The 24,871-nt window shown below is 37.8% G+C and overlaps 1 protein-coding gene across 14 annotated transcripts in view; it reads right to left on the bottom strand.

Moving 5' to 3' along the window:
* CSNK1G3 (casein kinase 1 gamma 3) overlaps nt 1-24,109 on the bottom strand; it is a 68,217-nt gene extending 44,108 nt beyond the window's left edge. For 6 of the 14 annotated variants that reach the window (XR_009420418.1, XR_009420419.1, XR_009420420.1 and 3 more), the window contains exons 1-4: nt 23,952-24,109; nt 10,075-10,132; nt 7,513-7,923; nt 3,706-3,746 (exon numbers count right to left, since the gene is read on the bottom strand). Coding sequence is in view for 5 of the 14 variants with exons in the window: in XM_059492298.1 (XP_059348281.1) it covers nt 3,706-3,746; nt 7,513-7,690 (219 nt within the window). In the remaining 9 variants the exon portion in view is untranslated. Of the gene's footprint in view, nt 1-3,705; nt 3,747-6,141; nt 6,197-7,512; nt 7,924-10,074; nt 10,133-12,925; nt 13,019-13,110; nt 13,175-23,566; nt 23,664-23,951 lie in introns of those variants that run through there. The other 8 variants (XM_059492295.1, XM_059492297.1, XM_059492296.1 and 5 more) reach the window with 7 other exon arrangements.
* Between the last annotated feature and the right edge of the window lie 762 nt (nt 24,110-24,871).

Genomic DNA, 24,871 nt, shown 5'->3' with positions numbered 1-24,871 from the left:
TGGGGTGGGGAAAGTCTTTGACACAAATAGGAACTGTAATATTGGTAGGATTTCTGGTTTTAATGATGAGCATAATGTTTTGCAACTTTTTTGCAACTTTGATTAACTGCATACTGTCTCCTGCTTCCTCCCTCTCCTAGCCCTGCGCCCAATGTATAGAGATCACCATAGTCAAAGATGAGCTGTATGCCCAACCAATAGTAAGGAATGTTTGAGACACTGGGTGGTGTGGAGGATCTTGCATAAGCATGTTTTGTCTCAAACATTGTGACTGTTTTGGCAGGAAAGCTGTGATTGGAAGACAGGGTCTTGCTGAGGTGAGGCAGCACAGTGCTGAGCCAACTCCCTGCTCCACCTGGATGGAGATTTGTGCTCACTTCCTCAGCCTGCACTCATTCCCTGGAGGAGACCTCCAAGGGCTGGCTATGCACTCCAGAACAAAAGAGCACAAAAAATCACATTCACATAAAAGGCTGCACCAGGTTATTGATGGAAGGAAGCAGATTGGGCTCCCCTGCTCTCTTTTTCTCCTCTTTCTATTTCACTGTGTCACAATTCCCAGCTCTGGACCAGCCACACAAGTGAGACCAAGGCAGGATCTAAGGACTGATGATATTCTTTTGCTCTCTTCCTTTTCTGCTTTTATTTCTCTTCTCCCTCACTCTGTCTGGGCAAAGCACAGCTATCATTTTCTATTCCATACTCTGCACTGAAGTTTATTGTGGGAGTGGGGAGTTGCAGAAATGCTGCGGTTTATGAGCCAGCACCTTTAAGTAGTGTGTTGAGGGAGTTGAGAGTTTATTAAAGTGTACCGTAAAAATCACAGGCCTGCTACCCAGCATTTGTGAAAGCCTTCAAATGTAAGGGCTTGTTAGCCAACACCTTTTAAGTATAAATAGTGAGCTGGTTGCTGGACACAAGGTGGTCACACAAAAAAGCACAAGAGCTCCCTAAAGCATGTCCAGTGTCTTTGTTGAATCCTGATGAGAATTTATAATGAACACCATGGCCCCTCCTGATGGGTCATGACATGCTCAAGCAGAAATTCCTTTAGCTAGTTTTTTGGTAGTGGTTAAGCATCTTCAGAGGAGGTAAGTTTGAGCAGCAGAGAAATATGTCAAAGGGAAAAGGAAAAATAATGAAGGAGAAGAAAAAACTGAAGAGTGAATAGGAAGTTTAAGTCAAGTACAGGGTCATGTAATAAAAGTAGTAAATCTAACAATAAGAAGAGGTGAGCAGGAAAGGTAGAGCTTTTACACACCAAACAGCTATTGCTAAAGAATCACCTGATCACATGAAATCAGTCTGTATACTAGAAGATGAGCAGGAACATACTAAGACCACTACACAGCACTGAAAGCCTAGATCTCAAGAGTTTCATTATAGTTCTTTAAAAAGTACATTCTGACCTTTCAAACTGAAGTATGTGCCCAACCAGAACAAGCAATAATGAATTAAGACAGATGAAGATTCTGGAACTGCAGCTGTTCTACCAAATTAAATATGCATTTACGTATAAACATTACACTTTAAAATGCATATAGCTGTACAACCCTCAGACCTCACATAGAAAAACTATTTAAGCTACTTTTTACACAAGTCCTGAAGCTGCCCTAAGCACCATAACAAGAAAATGCTTGTATCATTTTGTCCACAAGGGAAATATTAATTCAAAACCATTTAAAAGTTTGAGTCAAAAGAGCACTTGTACAATACACTTATTTTTAACAATACAGCACTCCTGAAAGCTGCTGTATAAACAGAGCTGTTCACTGCACTTGAGAGAAACCCACACAGTCCTTCTGCACTAGAATACATGCTTACCATTGATATACAAAACATCTGGCATAGGAGATGTCCTGCTGCACCTAACACAACAGTAGGTCAAAACTGGAATGCTACCATGAGGAATGCAAATACAATTTTAGGATACTGCAGCAGAGATTACAACAACCACACCTACCAAGGGTAACTACTTAGACTGCAACATAAACTTAATTCAAGTTAGCCCATTCAGGAAGGCTAAACTTGAACTACAACAGGTGCAAAACAGAGTGCCTCATTTACAATAACAAAACAAGGGTTAAGCATAGGAAAATGACTGCTCTGAAAGCACAGAAGTACAAGCGCCAGAGTAAACAAAAGCTTACATTTAAAAAGGAAAAGGATTATCTGCAACTGTATCTATAACTGTTAGAAAAAAGTCCTGGCACTGTCTCAAACAGGAGAACAACAGGAAATGTAAGAGGAAAAATTGAAAGGTCCACTACATACTCAAGAGTTCTTTCAGCACTAGTAGTACATTACATATAATATTAACTGTATTGGTTCTTAAGTGACTTCAAACTAAGTTATTCAATAAAGTTACTCCAACCTTTTTACTCATCTGGAAACAAGCAGCTCTAACACTGAGATATTTGGAAATCAAAAAAGTAAATGTTGCCAACAAGTATCACCTGTGACAGCTGAAAAGGGTTGAAATGGCAGCCAAGCTTACTAAGCTGTATATGTCATAGAAAACCTTTTATCAAAACCAATCAGATAAAAAAGTTGTCTTGCTCTACCTTATCAAGTAATTAGTGCTTAAAAAAACCCCACTACCTTGCAATGTATTTCTAAATGTGCTTTGGAGTAGACAGCCTTTAAGCTGAAGAATTCTCAGACTATTTTCAGCTTTCACCAGACATATAGAGTAAGTTCAAGATATGTTGAAACAAAATGAGTGTAAATCTGATTTAACACATAATAACCCTCAAAACTGTATCCCATGTTGCTCTCTCAAGCCATAGTTTGCATGTTTTAAAAACTTATACTACTCCCAAAGTATTTCCCAAAGCAAGAAGAGTAATACCAGTCTTTTTCAGGAGTTTATTATGTTTGTAATGCTTTTCAGATTTCTTATCTAAAGCCATGCATTTTGGCTCCCACAGTTTCCCTTTTACTTTACGAAACCATACTATGCTACATAAAAAGTTCTTTGCTACTGCAGCAACAAGAAACCAACCGGAGTCCTAAAAATCGTTCAACATTAAGAGGTAACCAAGTTAATTTCACAATGAAATACTTCAGTTATGAACACAGTCATTCACTAAGAAGTTAAAAAAATCCAGAAGCAAAATATGGTGTTACCAAAGGAGTTCCAATGATTGAGAAAAAGCCAAACAATGACGTATTAACATAATAGCCAAAAGTATCATGTTTGCAAAAGAAGTAAACATATTACACAGCATTGCAAATAAAACATGTCTAACAAAGTGATGTGTAAATACCAGCAGTTCGAGATGAAAATACTGGGGGGCAGGAGTGTGGACATTGAAACACATTCAGCCTCAAGAATTTCTGGAGTTTCTCTATAGTCACCTAATGTTAAGATTCACAGTAAACTTGTTGCTCCTCGACTGGTTGGACAACAAAGGAAGCTACTAAGATAACTGCCACAGAGCACATCCTTGAAGCAGCATTAAACCATCACTGATTTTGCAAACACAGATTTAGCCTTGAAAACAGTGGCAGCAATTAAAAACTACTTTTACTCGATATGGCCAAACTACACAATTACATCTATCACTAACTGCTTTTATCTAATTCAATGAAATCATACAAAACTATTAAAGGCTTCAATTAAAAAAATCAACCCATTAACATCTGAAAGGAAGAATCTGATTTGTTTCTCATCCCAAAACCTTTAAAAAAATATTAACTTACCAGCTTAATTGCCACATAGTCATTTGTGTACAAATTTTTTCCTTGAAAAAAGAATAAAAACAAATGTGAGACACTGGCTTTTCTGTTCAAGTAAATGCCATTTAAATATCAAGAAAATCTTCAAACTATCTTTCATCTAAGGTGCTAGTGTTCTGGCAGTGACTTAGGAAATGTGGGTTTATTAATCCAATGCCTTAATTTAAAAAGATTTTTCCTTGAATACTGTAAGAGGTGGAAATTTCACAGAGTTGCAGATATTGCACCAAGTTTGTGATTTTTTTGTACTAAAAAAGCTTGAAAATTGGTAAATCACAATAACAAGAATGTGCTATTTTCATAATTATTGCTGAAAACTATTTTCAATTTATTTTTAATTACTATGCAGTTTTGAAACATCAGCCATTCATTAAAACTAGAATTAACTAGTTAATTAACTGAGGACTGTTTTTCTCCTCAATTATGTATTTTACTAAGCTAAAACTTAGGATAACAACATTCCTGACCATTTCCTAAATGGCGTTGCGCCCTTTAGGAAATGTATCTGCTGCTTTAAAAGGGATTCTACAACTGAGTAAGATCTTTCCAATAAGCTTCACTTCAAACTGTATGCAATGACTAAAACGTTACTCAAGTTTTATAGGTGTAAAATTAAAAAACAGCAGATAAAGGATAGATTAAGTCATCACTTCCAACACTTCTTATTTCTTTACAATTTTCAAATGCAGTTAGTGTACATTATTCTTAATGATAATTCTCCTTTTTTATCTGTAGTATTACTCAGGTCTGAATTTCCTATGTTCATTTCAGTTTTGTTAAAGAAATCATATGGGGAAAAGATGAGGACCAAGTCTAAAAAGTTCCCTGTGAAGAAAGTTACACAGAATCACAAAATACTCTAATTTGGAAGGGACCCACAAGGACCACTGAGTCCAACTCTTAAGAAAATGCCCCACAGAGGGACTGAAACCACGACCATGCTTTGACCAAGTGAGTTACACCAATAGTCAAATACTATGAAGTGCTAATGAGTCTTTTAAAAATAGAGTACATCTGTAAAGCTGAAACAAGATGCATTAAAAGCTTACATCTCTTAGTGGATCAAACGTCACAAAAAAAAAAAAAAACCCAAAACAAATAACCTGAGGGCTTCACAACAAGAAACACATAATTAATATGATCAGTAGGCTATAAAGGGGGTCACAGTCCCCTATGTAGGGACTACAGTGGATATCCAGGCATCCTAACTATTTCTTACTGGATGGCCATATCAGTTACATTTTTGGTAACAAGTGTACTCTGCAGCTGTTTCTGTGTCTCTGCATGGTATTAGAATCTATAAGAAGCAGTAGCCCTGCTCATTCCATCTCTTAGCTATGTACATCACCTACTCTGAGTAAGTAAGAAACCCAATTACAGTTAAGTAACTGGATACTGAGTTCCAAAAGTTGCAATGACATGCTCATTCTGAAGTAGCATCAGCAGGGACACAGTTTTAGGTGGTCAGTCAGGACAATCCTCTCTTTAAAATACAGCAGACACATGTAAAACACCACTGCTTATCTGTCCATAAACACAAAACAAGTATTGAGTAATGTGTCTCTTGCAACAGCAATAAGTTCTCTCCTTACTACCTTATCAGCTTATTTTAACTCTATCAGTTTAATTTAACTATAACAGAGAGTCTTAAAATTAACAGCTCAATATCCAAACCAATTTAGTCCTCTGCAAGCTAATGGTTGAAGATCACAAACAGTAATTTGCTACAGAAAGCAAATTTCCCATTTGATCCACAAGCCACTACTGAAGCATGACCTCCAATTTCTTCTCAGAAGGAAGAAAAACAGTTCCCAACATATGACTGAACTTTTATCTTCTGCGCACCAATTCATCACTCTACAACTCCAATCCTCCTTTAAGTTCCTCAGCTCTAACCTCAGGACATATGCTCAAAATATATTCCATTTCTAGACGTGCATATAAAAAACTAAGCACTTGTGTACACCTTTGTAGAAAGGGTGCTTTGCAGGTAGCAAAGCAAATGTAAAAATAAAAAAATTAAATCAGAATCTATAATAGCAATGTTAACTCTTGCTTTCAGTAACTTATATTTAAAACATCTTCCTCACAAAAACCAAAAAATAGGGATTTGAAATATCTAGAATATAAGCAAAACCCACAGATATTAAAATCAGAAAGGCTGCACTCATCCTGGTGACAGCTGCAGGACAGTACAATGACCCATAATCTCCCTCCAATTCCTTTTACTTACTTGCTCTATTTTATTTCAGTACTATCAAACTGTCTTAACTAATTTAATATTGTATTTAAAATAAAATACATTGTTTCACTGTAACAGCTGCAAGTAAGTTAATCAGATATTAATCCTTAATCAGCTCTGTACTTTGTGACCAAAAAAACAGACGGACAAAAAATTACCTTTACTAGTTTGCCGTTGCCTTTATGTAGAATTAATCTTGCTGGTTTGAACCTTCTGAGAGGTTTGAAACAAAAATTAAGATTTGAAGGCAGTATGCAAAAGTTTAGCAAGTGAGGAAGAGCAATTTTTCAGCTTGATTTGTGGACTGCAAAGTCATGTATGCAACGCTGTAAATGTCAAAATGTATCAATTTTGTCTAACTATTAATAGTAGTAACAAGAGTACCTATTAATGATACTGCAAAATTCAGTGTCCTAAGTCAGAACTGCAGCAATATTTTCTTAAATTCCTCTACAGTATTAATTTGCCAAGCTTGTTTACATCCTGACAACCCCCAGAACACACTAAATTAAAAACATATTATATTAAGCAAACACTGTATCACAAATATTGTCTGAAGGGCAATGAGTATTACTTCTACCACAGGCACTGATCAACAGAAACACCACCTATATAGCCCACCATCCTCTCAAATACCTCACTGTGAAACCCACCTCTATTTAATGCATGAAGCACTTTAACTCAAGCCTGCTAACAATACTAGAGTAAATTCTTGCCATTAAGTGTCAAACTGTATTTATTAAAACATAGTTGAACTTACATATCTTGAAAACCCTAGCTAATCATGCTGTCCATCTTGGAAAAACAAGTTCCCAAATCTAAACATGTAGTCTTCCAAAAGAACACACCCATCGTGTCTATTAATAAATGCTAGCATTTCCAGCTTTGCTGATTAAATTCTGCAAAACTCTACAGTCCTTTTCAGTCTGCCTTCTCCACCATCTGATTTTCAGCCATCTGTTCAGAAGAGAAGTAGAGTGACTGAATTATCCCAAATTTTCTCTACAGATTCTCACTGTCCTGTTTAATAGCAGCTCAAATGTTTAACATCACTACATTAAAAAAGGAACCAAGAAATTCCTTGCTCAGCAGTATTAAAAAGTCTGCAGTACCTGGTTACGGCATCTCCAAGAGATTGGCCAGACCTACAAGATGGGGATGTGTCTCATACATTTAGCCCTAAATATACCTCAATAAAGCGCTTCAGGAAGTCAGAAAAGACTGCTACAATAAGCATCATGTAACTTCCACATCTTGGAAGAGAAAAGTGACTGAATTTAGGAGAGCACTGCACATAGCTAGAAAACATTTTACTCACAGGAAGTATCCTGCTATACAGATTCTTCATGTCATCAAGCTTGCACCGGCTGAGGTAAAACCACAAAAGATAGGCTGAATATGCCTTGCAAATCTGAAGCTTTAAGGCAGTTTGAAGAGCTGCACGGTATTCATAGAGAAATTTTCTTGCCTAGACTGCATAAAAATGGCCTTGAACAATGTAAACTGAAATAAATAAACAAGGATCTTACCTAACCGTAGTTCTCCAAAATTACCACATCCAATTTTTTTACCAACTCTGAAGTTAGGGCCAACCATTAACACTCCAGAATTTGAAGAACCACTTCCACGTGGATTATGGCCTGATCTCCCACTAGGCCGTGCCATTCTTTCATCTGGTTTGTCTTTGTCTTTCTTTTTATTTTCCATGTCAAGTTTACGGTACTCCACTTTATTCCTCTTTTTAAAAATCAGTATAAGCAAATTCCAATTGGACAAGGTGAGAATGAAAACATCATGAGCGAAATGCCCAGCTGGTTACTGTGGGTAAGCAGTCAACAGCAGCATGTTCATTCTGTTTGCAAAGCCTTGGTGGTATTTGTAGTAAAACGTATTTCCAGAATGCACAACCCCAGCGATATTTCCTAGTCTTTAGAGGAATTCTGTTAAAGAAAAGCAAAGTTATTCAACACAGTAAGATTCTTGTACAAAATTACCTTTCCCTTCAACTAGACACACAATTAAGCTTTAACTAATTATATTTGCTTTACAGATCTACGAAAAGCACTACGTAAGGGTTAATTCTATTTCTAATATGTAACAGCAAGTGTTATTGTAGTGACTCAAGTATACTAAAATTTCAACACTTCAAGCAAGAGTTATTTTTTAAAAAGCAACAAACACATCCTATAAAACTTTTTCCTGAATAAACACACTTAAAATTGATGCTTGGACACACTCACTTCACCTTATGCCAGTTCAAATGAAAGCATTTTATCTATTTCCCTCAAATAGTATCTGCTGTTTTAAGCAAATGCTCAAGCTGCATAGTTATTGAAGTTATAGAAATATATTGTATTTTCTGAACAGTAATTTCTGAAATGCTCAAATTATAAACTCATGGCAAGGACACTCGAGTTTTCAGTAACTCCCAGAATCTGAAACTAAACTATATTTACTTATTCTCCCCTTCTATACTTCTGTCATAAATCTGTTTCCCTGCTCACCTTCTCCCTTGTTTAGCATCATTGCCTAGACACGAATTCCCACATGGATTTCAGCAAAAACAATGCTATCTTACTACTGTAATAAAGAATCACAAGAAGGCTTTTGTTTTTAAATCTCAGCTATAAGAACAATGGATATTGTTTTCTATTTGATGACAGCGGCGCAAAACCCTGTAATTCAGAAGTTTCTACACCGGCAAAATTCCACAATGAGTTAAATGTCTGTGCAAAATTCTCTTCCTACATTTGTTTCAATGTTGGGAATACACTGAAGTAATGGAGAATATCCTCTGGAAAAATGTACTTCATGTGCTACAGCCTATTTTAAAGGCAGTCACCAGGAGCTTATTTTTAATACTTTGAGCTGAAGACACTTTTATTTTGAAAACCAATTTCTCACAAAGTAAAATTACTACTCATATCACAGCTTACCACAAAATTTCAAAAATCAAAGAGGTAGTAGTGAAAAATACACCAAATAATATGAACAGTCACCTGAATAGTTGCATCTGCTAAATCATACATGGTTATAACTATATGACATTTAAAAATCATTAATCAACAGCTAACTAACATATTACCCGAACAAGGAAGTACATGGAAATTTGTTTGGCAAAGAAATATGACCACAATACCGTGAAAGGGGGAATGAAAGGCTTGTTCTGAGAACAAACAAAAAACTCAAAATGCAGATTACAATCCAAGATGACTTGCTTAATGCCAGGAAAAAGGACTTCAGCAGTGAGTAATGAAACTTGTGGTTTTTTATGGTACAGACAGAAGCATTTAAGAGAAAAGGGGACATCCTATATAATCTTGCAGGCTTTCAGATACACTAAAGTCACCTTCTAAACCACAGATCTCAAAGGAACTGACTCGATGGGAAGCAATAGGTAACTTTCCCTCATCCACTATGCTACAAAGGCATAGCAGAAGGAAAGAAAGAAATAAGAAAGCTAGACATTGTGTTGAAGTAGAACTTCAAAGTCATCATTCAGTTCTTAGAATGCAGGTCAGCATGTTTGATGCAAAAGAATACAACTAGATGTTTTAGGTACCAAAGAAAAGAAGAATTCCATATTTTACTGGCTTTTTCAGGAAGAACTAACAATAAACAACCCTAGAATTTTTAGTGTACCAAATACATGACAAACAACATCAATTTTGATTTCCAGAAATGTGTCTATTATATGGACAAATCTATTACACAGTAACTTATGTTCTCCCCTTTCCTCCTGTTGAACTAACAGATACTCCACTTACATTACACGCAAGCTTTCTTATATAAACTGAAATTAGTTTTTAAGACCTTTTTTTAAGACATTTGCTAAATAACCAGCACAAGTCCCTCACATTTTTCCCCCACTACATATCTAAAGGAAGACATGGAAGTATTCCTTGTCACAGTTTCTCCAGGACACAGGTGTTCTCTTACATTTTCCTAATAAAATAATCTGCAACTAACTCAAAACAAGGACAGTGTTTATGACTTTCTCCATTTTGAAGTTCCTGTGCAATACTTTATGATATATTTACCTTAAAAATACAAAACTTTTTCATGGTTGTATTTATTTCTATTGTACTTACCTATGACAGTGTTATAATGTTGATGGCTGTATCTTCTCTTCACCATAATGCTCACATTCTAGAGGAAAAGCACCAAAAGGCAATGAGATATATTTATACAGTATTTGCAATTACTTATCATGTAAAAAATTCTGATACAGAATGAAAGTACAGGGTTTTTTGACTATTAAAGAAGATGCAGCAGATTTGCCTCAAAGACCCAACGTCATTTTTAAGGCTCAGAAGACAGACATCATTCAAAGGTGTGCATCATCTGAAGCACAAAAGGAACACATACAGCGTAAGCATTGTAAATTATTTGCAAAATCACTGTCTTGCTGTATGATAGCTATAGGCAATCTGTGAAAAACATGCTATCCTCATCTCACAGCTTGATTTTCTGTTTAATTTTCTTTTTTTTCCATTTCTGCCTACATAAATGAGCACACTTAAACCATAAACTTCAGCCCAACATTAGGGAATATTGCTAGGATTTAAATAATTGTTCTTAGTTCAAAAAGATACCGGACTAAATATCAGGACAATGGCAAACACCATCAAAGCCAAGTTGACAAAGCAATATCAAAGGAGTGAAATTACTATGTTCAAGTGTGAAGAGAAAGGCAAAAGAAGCTATAAAAAAGTCAAAATTGTATTACATAGAAGTACAAGTAATTAGATCTCAATTATAAATTAAATCTCAAATCTATATTGACACCAGACAAAAAATAAAACAAGACTGGAAGAAAGCAAGTAACTTCAGAGTAACTGACATGCACAACTAACAACAGCTAGCAGAGATTTCTTTTTTTTTTTGGTGTAATCTGATAGACTTTTCCAAGCCCTGTAGAGAGACTGCATAAAAAGTAAGGAGAGGCACAGTAAAGAAAAATGACAACAGGGTTCCAATTGACTCACAACTCACACACCTAACACTTCCAGAAGTATCCCTAGATTAGAGCTATAAATCTACACATCTCTCTAAAACTCTCTTGAAAATGTCCCAATTAACACTACTGAAGAGTATATGCCACATAAGACCCCTATTCTGTAGCAACAATGACTCTCTAGGACACTACACAAGGCAGAATAAAAGAACAGCTCATTTAAGCATCTTCTTTATTCATACATTTCTCAAATGCCTGTTCCTGCAGCAACAGCAGGAACACCACTGTAATTATACGCAAGCTTACATGTTCCAAAGTGTTGTCATGACAATGCTCATACACAAGTGTGCAAGTCACCTTTAAAAAAATCCAACTTACTATCTACCTCATTCCTTTTTCATGTTCCAGATTTACTCCTAAACAAACTAACTAAGAGAACATTCAAGTAGCTAAATAGGACATTGCACTGCCCAGGAATGACAAACTTAAACGAAACATGCAACCATAACTGCTCCCTCGGGTAACATAAGCAGTACCCTTCATTGTAATTACAAGATCATACATCACTGCTAGTATCAGTATACTGACATTTTGCTCTACTTTTAAGAAAAGCATATAGCAGCAAAAGAGCTACAGAGGAAAATAAAAATTTGATAGAACTTTAAATTACATTGGAAGAAGCAAAAGGCCATAAACAGGTTTGACAGTGATAAGCAATGGGATGGTATGCCAAAACTCAAGGAACTGAGTGCTAGCGAGATCCTTAAACTGGTCCAGGAGGTGTCAGCTACAACGGACCACATCCAAAATGTTTCCACACCAACACACACAGCATGAGGATCATCACTGGAGTAAGTGAAACCTGGTGAGATGAACCCCTTGATCAGAGTGCCATGTTGGATGGTCAAAAGCTCTCCAGGAGGGACAGGCAGGGCAGGTGAGCTGGAAGGGCTGAAATACAGCCAAGCCAGTGATCCCAGGCTGACAGTCTCTGAGTAAGGATTAAGGGACAAAAAAATAACGTGGATGTCATTGTAGGAGTCTACTATAGGCCACCTGTCCTGGACAATGATTCCAGAAAATTACTCTGAGGAACTAAGGGTCACCTTCAAAACAGCTGCCCTTGTCACACAGCTGCACAAATAGGTCCAGAACGGTCCAAAATCTGGGACGTCTTACAATACTAATTGAGCCACCTACTAATGGAGCCAGCTACAAAAGGTGCCCTCCTTGATGTGTTGGGGAAGATCGCATGAACAAAGTCAAGACTTGGCCACAGTGACCACAAAGCAATTCAGTTTAAAATCACCATTATCAAAAAAGTGACAGCAAAATTTCAGTCCTGGGCATGACAACAGCTGACTTCAAGCTTTTAAAAGAATCAGTAAGATGGCCTGAGGAAATGGTTTTGAGGGTGCTGGGGTCCATCAGATCTGGTCATTTTTTAGGTGCCACGTCCCAGGGGCACAGGAACAGGAAGTTTCAAAATGTCGTAAGTCAAGCAGAAGAGGGAGAAGGCCAGCTTGGCTGAGCAGGAATCTTTTCTCAGAAATAGGGAAAAAAGTGAGCTGTATGCCCAGTGGAAGGAAGGCCTGATGAAGGGAAGAACTACAGAGATGCTGTAGCCAGTGACAGAACCTGAGGGAATGGCATGAAGTCGTGTCAGGGGAGATTTAGGTTGGATATTAGGAAAAGCTCTTCACCCAGAGGGTGTTGGGCACTGGAACAGCTCCCCAGAGTGGGCACAGCACCAGCCTGACAGAGCTCAAGAACTGTTTGGGCAATGCTCTCAGGCACATGGGGTGACTCTGGGGGTGTCCTGCGCAGGACCAGGAGTTGGACTTCAATGATTTTTCTGGGCCCATTCTAACATGGGATATTTTATTCTTTTATGAAAGACTGTAAAGTAACAGTCCTGGTTTCAGCACGAGGCATTTAAAATTCACTCAGCCTTCTGGCATTTTCATACTTCTGCAGTTTCTCACCTCTCAAGTATCTGTTCACACACTTCTAACCCCAAGGGCTCATGATTTTTGGCAGTTACAGTAATTTAGCAACACAGCTTCTTCTCACATCTTCTAGAAGAGTGAAGAGAAAGTTTCTAGTGCCTCTGCCACAAATTTCCAAGATACTTTCTCTAAATATATGTTATTTTTATTGAATACTTCACCTACTACAATCTTCAACTGAGATGAAGAACAATCACGTTCACTTTCCAAAGATCATTTCCATGTTACAAATACATCTGTACTGCAGAAAAAATAACACAAGATTCCATCCAACAAAACTCTTTTAGAAATATTTAAGAGCAGAAAATCTGAAATTCATACTACAAATCTGAAACCAAGCAAGAATTTCACTGGGAAATCATAATACAAAACTTAAACATCTAATCAACTGTTTCTGCTATTTTTGTATGCATCATGGAAAAATTAAGCTGTTCTTTCTAGATTAGTTATTACTGCATTATTTTCATTCATTTTTATATACACGTTTCTATGCAACAGAGGAAATCTACAAAATTCCAAATCCAAAGCAAATAGGCTCATAATTGAAGATCCCTTGAAAGTTTAGGACAGCAGTTTCTAACTGTGAAAAAGTTTTCAAACAGAATTTGAATTGGAAAATATCTCTAAGATTACATATGATTTAGTTAGATCCACTGTTTTATTTAAAATGAAAAATAAGCATGTAATGACAGAAGAGTGGATTTCATTATTTTCACTTTAGTTCAACAAGAGCAATGTAGGCTTGCACATGACTTTAACAAGACCAAAAGTTGAGCTGCTATTCCAATAATTTATATTACAAATAAATAGGTCTACAGCGTTATTTTTTGTGTAATATTTTTCAAGCAAACCTAAAAAAGTTGTTTAATGATTCATGCATGACTCAATTAAATGTAACCAAATTATTACTTCATCATTTTTCAGATTTCCAAAGCAGGAATAATATGCAAAATCATTAGCACTTCAAAACTAAAGACAAAATTAGTGTGCTGAAATATTCAGTACGTAAAACTTCCACAGATGGTACATACTCATGATATCAGCTTTGAAAAACAAAGAACATTTCCAAACAAATTTCTCCTGACACAATTTATCTCTCCAGTTATCAGTAACCTGTATCAAAATTGCTCATCACTGAATCATTTTGGAAGTCGTAGATGGTGTTCTTCATATGTGCCCTGACCACAATGAAAACTTATTCATCAATAACACATTTTGCTCTAAACAATATAATCTACTTCATACACTTGGGGAATTCTAAGACTAATGGCATCTGATTTTACAGTTTTTAAAAAATTTTTTCACATAAAAACAAAATACAGCTTGGTATTATCTGCTCCTCATATTTTCAGAAGTTAGTTGTTTCATCAAAGACTATTTTATTCTCCCATTCATTAGGTACTTATTCTAACTTCAATTAGTTAAAAAATTACCTTGCAAGCACTGTAAAAAGAATATGTAAATTCTCTAAACAACACTTTCTTCCTCCACCCCCCCCCCAAAAAAAAATCTGTATTGTGTAGTAGATGTGAACTAATCCAAGATATAAGGATGGTCTTTTTCAGCTTTACATGGGAAGACTGCTGTCTCCACATAATAAAATAAGAAACATACAAGTGACAATGCAGCTAAATAAGATCTTGTTTCAGCAGGATAAACTTTCAAGCCATCAAAAACCACAGCCACATCATTTCTCTGCCAGTTTGCCTTTCCAAATACTTAACTACAGAACCCACATTTGCTACATTTCCTTCACAGAGAAAAAGTACATATTACACTAGTAAGTTCGAAATCCTTCCTAGAGTTTCATCAGCAAAGAAGGAAAACACACAAAGCAATTGCTACTTCTTGATCACGTAAAATTTTTCACACTTCAGAAGACATTGGTGTTTATTTAAGAAAGCAAATATAATAACCTTATTTCAAAGGCAAATGAAATCTTTTTATAATAGATCATGCAGGAGCTCAACTGTGCAGTTTATTTCTCAGTGTGGATGGCCTCAAAACACTTGTTTTGATTCATACTCTTCATCACTGCAAAGCAACAGATCACAAGTGTGCATAAATTTTGTTTGCATTACCAGAACTTCCAACAACACGATGTTTGTATCTCAAGTACCTTCTACACTACTATTTCTTTCTTACTTAAAGTCTCAGTTTTCCACAGATTCTTATTTTCACTTTCTGAAACTCAGACAACAGTACTGTTCTCGCAGCATTCAGTCTTTTGCCACGTCTGCCTTCTGTAATACCAACAAATTCTAGACTCAGCTAAGTTTTGCAAAAGCAAGAACAGAATTTATTCATTTTGGTGTACAAACTAGACTCTCAGCATTCTTAAAAAATACAATTGTTTTAAAATAGGTATTTGCTTACTCTTACAGATATGTATGATTTCCTCATAAAACAAGGGTTTAGGTAACAATGTAAGTCTATATACATACAGTCTCAACCTTCAAATACATACAAATGAGATGCACTGAAAGAAGCAGCCAAATTGAAAGAGTCAAGGTAAATCCAAGTATCTTTCTTATGAAAGTATTTACAAAACCAAGCCTTCTGAAGTCTTGTTTTCATCTCCAGTGGTATATATATTAAATAAAAAAATAGATTTTTCTCCTACCATATAAACTGCCACACACGATTTTCAACAAAAATAATTAATTCGAGATTCTAGAATAAGCGCTTCAATTTTCACGTATATACACATTTCCCTAGGGAAAGTACATCTACAAACCACATATGGCCACATACAATCCTCCTTGAACACACAAAATCTAACAGAGAAACAGCTTTACTAACATTTAATCAACCACTGGCCTGTACAAGAACTAACCAAAAACCTCCCTCATCCTTACTGAAGCTTGTTTAAGAAGTCTATTCTAGTTAAACTAGTGTAACTTTTCTTGTACCAAGGTTTAAAGTCACATGAACACATTGGAGGGCTGCCAATACCCAAAATTCAGTATCTGCTCTCTACACTTAGTTTTGTCACTACTACCTAATTAACAATAATGCATCCTTCTGCACCACCAACTGCCAGCTGTGGTCAAAATGCTGTCACATCAGAAGACATGTACAGTACTGGGGGTCATCCTAAGTCAACACAATTTTTCCACAAATGACAGCCTGGACTAATTATGTAGCAATTAAGCTCTCCAAGCAATCTCTTAATCTCTGTTAACCCTAAACAAACATCAGCTGAGATGGCTATCTCTGGTTACTGCACAAACGTTTTTATTTTCTCATTGATCTAGAAGGCAAGTTTGGCCCTAATCTATGAATTACACTTCATCATAGACTTTCACTACAAAATCCTACCAACTTCACTTAAAGATTCCATGCAAGTGCATGCAGTTACTTGGTTAAACTTCTGCTCAGGCATCCTTGCACCTTCCTATAATCACCATTTCAGAGTAAAAGCTGAAAGTCAGGTTTCAGAAAGGAGAGCCATAACACAAGAAATAATTTTTAAAATCTAATGACACTATTAAAGCTGATTTACTAAAAAGAGCACAGAAAGGACAAAAATGATGCTTAAGCAATGTTTCAATCATTTGTTTGTTCACATTTCCACCACCACAACCATATAGACTTAAATGGGCTACATTGTCCTCAGCTGGCAGACAGCTAATGCTGAGCTAGCTAATACTACATAATAGAGGTGTCAATTTTCTACACGAATAATTGTACCACAGCATGCAAGTATTACAGCAGAACAACAGAAAGGTTCATCTTAGCCTAAGGCTAGGCCAGAGAAACTGTGAAGTTAACACATCTAGAAGTTAAAAAAAAAAAAAAGTATTGCATTTAATCTAACACCGTAACTATATCTGAAGACAAAATTAAGTAGCACTGTGAAACACTCCAGTGCTACATGGAAAAAAAACATTTCTGAGCATCCAAAGGACACTAATTCTGTCTTCAGGTTAGATTTTGGATAGGCTAAAATACATAATGTGCTCTAGCATTCCACAGTGATTGTGAAGATCTGTTTTCAAAATTAAAAGTATTTTTAGTTCTCTGACACAATTCTGTCACCTAACTTTCATTACATGGTCGAATTCTACTTCAAGAAATTAAGACAGGAGTCAAGCTCAAGTTTAATAACTCCATATATGAAGAAAGGGATAACTCACAGTACAGGAAAATGTCTCCAGACTAAGTGTTGCAGCTATGAATCTGTCAAGGATTTCTAACAATAACAAATTACCTGGCAATCAGATTCTGCTGTCTTAATTGTCTCCAAAAACCAGATAGGTACCTTCTACAGCAGTTCCAAGTATTTCACTACTACACACACTTGCAACTCTCCTCTCACTTGCATGACTTTCACTGCAATGTATACCTAAAATGTCTCTATCAAATTGAAACTACAGTTCTATAGTTTTCAAAAGACTATAATGCTTTTTTCTTCTGTTATAAGTTTAATATGGAAAAAAATGGTATAGATAAAGTCTCAGACACCACACCAAATGGAATCATGCTTGAAACCTTCATATTGAACACATAAGATGCACAGTGACAAAAATTAAGATGAAACACTAGCCACAGTTAAGATCTTGGATTCATCATGAGTGATGTAATACAAGTCATATTTAAACCAATGCCTTCCTATGGAACTCAAGAGGAAAAAACAAATCTACCAGTGTTCTACACAAATTCAAATGACACTAAATATGAAATCATCTGATGTAGATTAAAAGTTCTAAGAACAAAACAACTTGGTGCTGTTGACATCAGTATTGTCAAGGTCTGATGGCAGTTACTTAAGTACACTGATTTTAAATCAAAACAAAATTCTCAAGCATTAACATAAGAAAATGCCAGTATGTTGATGTGGGCACTTGTGTGTAGTTAAATGCTTGCTGCGCTACTTAGGAAGCTTAAAATAGAATCATTCCTCAAAAGCATCAATGTTAGCTAAACTTAGCTGCCTACGGATTAGCGTTCAACACCCACACAGCCCCAGTGTAGTTACTTCACCTTTCTGGTTATCTTCCACATATCCACCACATTTGCAGGCCACCCTCTGACACATCTTCAGCTCTCCTTCTTCACAAAACCTCTCCTTTCTTCCCACATTAAAATGTTCCCTTCTCAGTGGAGATGTTCTGTTGCTTGCCTTGTACTACAATTTGCAAGCTGAACAGCTCTCAAGCTATTACCACACAAAACATATAAAATCCTTCCTTCACCATGGTAATGGTTAATAAATATCTACTATCTAAACTGTTTTTTATGAAGCTTATAGGAACTTATCTTCAAAGGCATAACAGCCTAAGTTTGGTTAAAACTACCCTAAAAATTCCACATTTCTACAGGCAGCAGATGAGAGAGCCGCAGATCAAAAATATCTAATTTCCTTAAAAAACACACTTAATCTTAATGAAAATTTTAAAAAATTCAAAGTACAATCAATGGTATTTACTTAAAGGTCTCACAATGTTTCACATAAAAACAAACCATAGTGAAAATACTGTTGGAAAAATTAAAAGCAAAGACAAAGAGCATTTCTGTAAAGACATTTTTCTCTCCATCTGACAAAAGCTTACAAGCAAATTTAGTTATTCTGTCTTCCTCTTGTCTCTTGGAAAAATTCTGCCCTCCCTCTTTACTGTTAACCATAAACTCAAGTTTCATAATTTTTTATTTAGATTTAATGATGCCTCCAGATTTAAAGATGCCTCAGCCTACTATCAGCAAATGTTACACAGAAACCTTAACAACTTGATACACTGAGCAACCTGCTGACAGAACATTGCAAGAAATGAATGCGCGCCAACTGAAGTGATCTTCCACAGAAAGTAAAATACATTCTAGACTGAACTTCTCTGTTTCCAGAAGAAAGCATTTGTAAGGTGCAACTAAGAAAATACTAGTGGTTGAGGTTAGAAGAGAAACATGTCTCCCACAACCCTTAAAGCAATCGTCTCCCTGACTTTAGCCGCTACAGTATTACTTCATCTTCTCAAGAATACTGCACAATTAATTAAGATTTTTTAAAAAGCTGCTTTTTAATGGACATTATCTACATTTAAGCTGACATTAAAAATATCAATACTACATGAAATTAAGTATGTTCTTCATTATAAGCTGGCAGAACTCCTCTAAAGTAACACTGAATGCCTTTAAAGATTGCTTTATATCATTATATAAAAAAGATGTTGAAACATGTTAACAGTCATGTTAACTACTTCATTTAAATATAAAGACAAAATGGAAAATGCTTGGTGTCTTAAATACAAAAAGATACTCACAGGATTCTTCCACACATAATAATACAGTTTTTAAATAGTACTTTCTTATAGGCTGCAGACATGCGTCCTATCCTGGACTAAATCACACCTTCCGACATCACAAAGGGAACCTGTCAAGAAACCCATGCTTTTAAAGTATTTTCTACAAAAACAGAAAACGCAGCCAGTGAAGCTTTAAAAATATAACAGATTCAACATTCACCAGGTAACTAGCATCTCAAGCTCAAAGACAAACTGAACCAAAAAGAAGAATTTTATGGGTTCAATAGTACCAAGTCTGAAGTCTGCAAAATGCAAATGACAAAATGCAATTAGACAATTTTGATGTGCTTGTACCATGGCTCTTCTACTGCACGTAGCACACTACCTGCTGCTCCCATGGCTCACCAGCATCAGCACTCCCACGCCTCAGTGAAGCCATGACTCACCCAGAGTACCACAAAGCTCACAAACTCAGTAACTCTACTCACAGAAGCTGAACCGACACAGAGGAGGATGCAAGAGACAGGATGGAGAGCAAGAGTGCAGCTACAAGACTGCACAGCCAGGAGTGGAGCAGGGGAATGCCCCATACTAGAGAGAAGGGCCTTTCCACAGCGGCACAGCCACAACGACCGGTGTTCCACAGCCCATCAAGAGCGTCCCTGCAAGGACATCACACCCCAGTGACCTCCTTACACAACCAACACCACCTTCAGCTCTGCTTCTGATGGAAACTGCTCCATCTATATTCTGTTATTGCACAGGGTTTATTGAACAAAAAGCAAGGCAACTCATAAATTACTCAACAAATAACTGCAGAGAATACAAGAAGGTGAGACAAACCACATACTTGAAGTCTAGGCTGTGTTTGCAATAAATCGCTTGTATTTTTGGCCTACTGAAAAGGACATCATCCTCCACTGTTGTAGTCCCCATCCTGTCTTAATCAAAAATAACACAATCAAAACATATGGTTGATGAAGACTATAAATCACCATGCAGGGAAAAAAATTATTTTTAGGAAAATAACATTGAATTTACTTAATTTAGTAATTAAACCTTAATTAAAAAACCTTAAATTACTAAGTTAAGTAAAACTTCTACTACAAAGTCCTGGTATGTTAAAAGCTAAGCTGGCTAGTAAGCTTACAGAGAAGATCCTAAAGCATAGGAAAAAACAGTTGTAGTTATATTAATGTTACACACAAAGTCAAATTAAGTAATAAACTTATTTGAATATGCAAATTTTACTTGTGTGTGTCATGGGCTTCTGTGACCTGCAGTTATTTGGAGAAAGACATTTCTGATTCATCAGTATGTCTCCCACTACAAGGCAAGACACCAGACAAATGGCAAGATAACTGTTTTAGCTTTTCATACCCACAGAACATACTTATTTTGTACTAAATATCCTTCTTTTAACAGCTAAATGGGATTTTTAAAAAGGTTTCCTACACAAAGTCAAAAACATCAGATAAAGGAGGTGGTGAAGAGAGGGAAGTGCAGATGCTTAAAATGTCCTCTGTAAGAGATAAGGAACATGCAGTTCAATAAACATGCTAGGAAAATGCACTGGCACATTTGTAATATTCTGAAATTTCTGCATATTTGATATTACATATTTACCACAAATATTTATATTTTACATATAAGTATATTCAATATATATTCTCTCCCCCTTTTGTTAGAAAGAAACATTTTCATATATTTAAGGTAATGAATATACCATCTATAAAACAGTAGAAGTAAGTGCAACAAGTGAGCTAAATCTCACCATAATAAATTATTCCATACTACACAACTAAGAGTTTCATAATCTCCTCTGAAAGTTAAAGTTTCAGAAAGCCCCCTAAGTAACCACAGTTCAAACCAATTCTACAGCATGGATCAGTGTGTGATGTCGCCTCTTCTGCATCCTCCCTATGCCAAAGAGGGGACATGAAATTGCAGTGGCTTACCTAGGATCACAGGGAGGGACAAATGTTCCAGTCATTGTCTTTACCTGTTACCATCACCCTAGCTTTTAACTACCTTCTCACTAGACTACTTTTATTTAAGCAACTATTTAGCTTAAACACACTTTTTTCTTCACCCAGCTGTTTCAGCTGTAGCTTACAAAGCTCTAGAAGTCCAGTGACAATGTCTGGGATGCTACTCAGAATTACACTTAAAAAAACAAGCACAACAGCATCAGGCTCGATCTCATTGCATTGGTTCTGCAGCAGCACTGAGAAAGCATCAAAATGCCTGCATAGCATTAAAAAATTAAGGATCGGCAGAAAATACACAAAAACTACTCCAAAGCTACCTTTGCACCTTTTAATAGATCAAGAAAATCAATTACATAGAAGTCTCAAAATATTTTTGAAAGTGTGTTAAAGGCCCAGTGTACGCTGGAAACATACCATCCCATTTACATTAGTAAGTGACTTCCAAGTATCACCATCAGTTTTAGATCATTTAAACCCAGACCACAGCTGAAAAGGATTGTGCCCCTCTTCCCCTAAGCACTGTCAGGTAGTTTGCTCATACAACCTCAGGTGAGGTATTAAGGGTTGACTGAGAACTCTAAACATTAATTTGCAGTTGAATCAGTGAGCTAAAGTGCGAAGAAACAGTATGTCAGACTCCCTTACAACTTTGCTATTCCTGTGGTGTGTGGTTTTAATTACATTACTACTTTTATGTACATCTCAAAAAAAATCACTCAAAAGTAAAAAGGAAAGCCTGAGTAACAAGATGTAACTATATGTTTTGTCTACAATAGACTGAAAAAAATGTTTAGCTGGAGAAAAGTTAGATAAAGACAGCTAATACAGCTGATCAGTACCCCTTAGTTAGCAATTTCTTTTTTGTAATTAGAAGATATTGGAGAAAAACAACCACTGTTACTTCCTTATTCCTCATGATGCATTCATTGTTGTCTCAAAGGCATAACTAAAATAAATTATTCTTAAACATCCGAAGACTTCCTAATATTTTTTTTAACAAATTTTCAAGACAAGAGTAAAAATATTAGAAATACATGCAACTTTGCTATTTCTCATCACAGAACCATTTAGCACAGTAACTAGTGAACCAAGAACAATTCTATTTCCATAGGACAAACTTTGTGGGTACTGTGGGGACACTAAGATTCAATACAATGCATGAGCTTTAGTAATGCATAGTAATTAATTAATTTAATTATGAAAATTTAGTTATTAAAATTAATTATGAAAAACTTGATTATGAAAAAATGAGGCGAAAAGTAAGTCAATTCAGTCTTGCTAACTGTACATAAATAGGCTGGACAAGGTAAAAACTCTTTCATAGGTTCAGTTACACTTTTTTTAAGGGGAAGAACAATTTCAGAAGGGTTAAAACATGGCCTATTGCAGGTTATTTCTCTTAACTAATCTTTAATATATTTACCTTGATCACACAGAAAAAAAAAGCTCTACAGAAAATGTGACGTATCAAAACTAGTACTTTAGATTCTGAAAACCGTTTACATTTTATAAGCCAATACATCTATTTGATAGAGAGTGGCAAGTGAAAAAGATACATTTAATTAGCTGAAAGTCATTCTCAACTGATGCAAACAGTCTGCCGTTTGCCAGGTACTTTCTCCATTTCAGGCCAGCACAACAAAATACCCTTATTTCCACTGAAAACACTGTTTAACTGTTGAAACGTTTCAATTAAAAAGAAATTGACCAAAGGATACTGAGGTCGATATAGTTAGCACAGAAACGTCTATCTCATCTGTCCCCTGTAAAACAAAATTGCATTACTCCCATCTTGGATTTTAACATCCCAATCGAGATAAAATGCATTCACTAGATAAGTGGGTTAAGAAGAGGCAAGAGCCTAAAGAGCAGGTAAGTTGTTTATCCTTGCAAGCAGTCATAACGCAGGCAGCAAGGCTTAATATACTTAACAGTCTGCTTCACTTATAATCATGCTTAAGCACATGCACAGTATCTATTTCTAACTATGTATGCACTTACAAATTATCTTAGCTATAAAATTCAACAAGGGAAAAAAAAGTCTTCGATTATATTGCAATTTGTTTCTTACACATCGCATGTCACTTCAACACTCATTAAGGCTGTAACAGTAAAATGAACAAGAATGCCTGAAAATAAGGTCTGTCCGAGCTCCATGGTCACTGAAACATCACTTTTAGAGATTTTAATTAATCAAACTTAAAGCCACTATATTCAGATCGCGCCTATAAGAAACTTCCTGAAAAGCAAAATAAAAGCTAAGAATAAAAGAGCATTGGCAGCCCAGTTTGCCTCTAACCTGCTAATCTGCTAAACGAGCACAATCGCACTCCAACAACCTGCTTCCACAGACCAGGAAAACAAATTTACTTGTTCCTACGAACCCAGCTTGGTGCTCGCTCGGAACAACCACCGCCAGCAGCACCGACACCGGCCGCCACACAGGGAGCCCCACGGCCGCAAGCGCCCCCTGCAGGAGAGGGCACTCGGAGGTCTCACAGCGGCGGCTTTTGCCACCGGGAGCGCAGCCCCAGCGAGGCGCGGGCCCTCCCGGGGCCGGCCCACACCCGCCCGGGGCACGGCTCTCGCAGCCCGGCCCGGCCGGCCGCTCTGGCCGCCGCCGCGCTCGCAGGGGGCTCCGCGGCCCCCGCCAGCCCCGCGGCCGCCAGGGAAAGGAGGAGAGAGCCAGCCCAAGGCCTCGGCCCACGGGGCAGCTGCGACCGCTGCAACCGCCGCCGCTCCGAGAGGCGGCCGGGGACAGCAACCTACCGGGGAGCCCAGGGGAGCGAGACACAGCCTCAGCGTTCGGCCCTTCACCTCCGGGCACGGCTTCCCGACCCGCCCCGCCCCTGGCGCGGGGCTCGGAAGCGGGGCCGGCCGGGGCGGCACCCCGAGGCGGAGGGGAAGCGGCGGCGGCGGCCCCGAGCGCCCGCCCCTTCCCACCGCGGCACAGGGGCCCGGGCGGGCTGGACGCGCCGCGCGCCCCGAGCGCGGGTGATTGACAGGGCGCGCCGGCCACTCGGGGGCCGGGAGGCGAACGTCAGGTTGGGGGAGGGGGCGGGGCTTGCTGGTGGGCAGAGCCGGCAGCCAATGACGGCGGGGTGGGGCGGGGCAATGAGGGGGCGGGGCCGCGGCGGCGGCGGGAGGGGCCGGTGGGAGGCGGCGGAGCCCTGGCTGCGCTGCTCCCCTCACAGCCCAGAGATCGCGCTCGGAGGAGGCCGCGGCCCCCCTGCCCCCCCTCAGCTGCGCGCCTCCCTCGCTCTGAGCTTCTCCTTACAGGGACAAAGGTACCTGTTTAATAGGTGAAGGGCTGGCCCCCAGGGATTGCCCTGTGCCCAGCGGCGGCTGAGTCAGTGTCAGACCGCAGCCGCGGGGCGCCTGGAGCCGCAGCTCCCTTCCATCCTCTGCTGGGTAGCAGTCCCCTAATGCCAGCACCCTGGCATTAGGGGACTGCTACCTGTCCTGTGTGTCCGTGCGGGAAACCGGGAAATCAGAACCCCACGCTCACTTGATGTCTGCAAAAGCTGCCACGTAACTATTAAAAAGAAAAAAAAAAAACCAAAAACTTATGAATGCTGTATACTAGACTCTGTGCCAACACTCGTGCAAAAGAAAAGATCTTTAGGTTCTTTCCTAGTTCTGCAGTCAGGAGGAGAGGAGCGTTTTAAAAACCTTGAGATTTGAGTATC

The sequence above is a fragment of the Ammospiza nelsoni genome, chromosome Z (genome assembly GCF_027579445.1).
Source record: "Ammospiza nelsoni isolate bAmmNel1 chromosome Z, bAmmNel1.pri, whole genome shotgun sequence".
NCBI classification, from domain to species: Eukaryota; Metazoa; Chordata; class Aves; order Passeriformes; family Passerellidae; genus Ammospiza; species Ammospiza nelsoni.
Note: the sequence above shows the minus strand (reverse complement) of the source record. Positions and strands in the feature narration are given on the sequence as shown.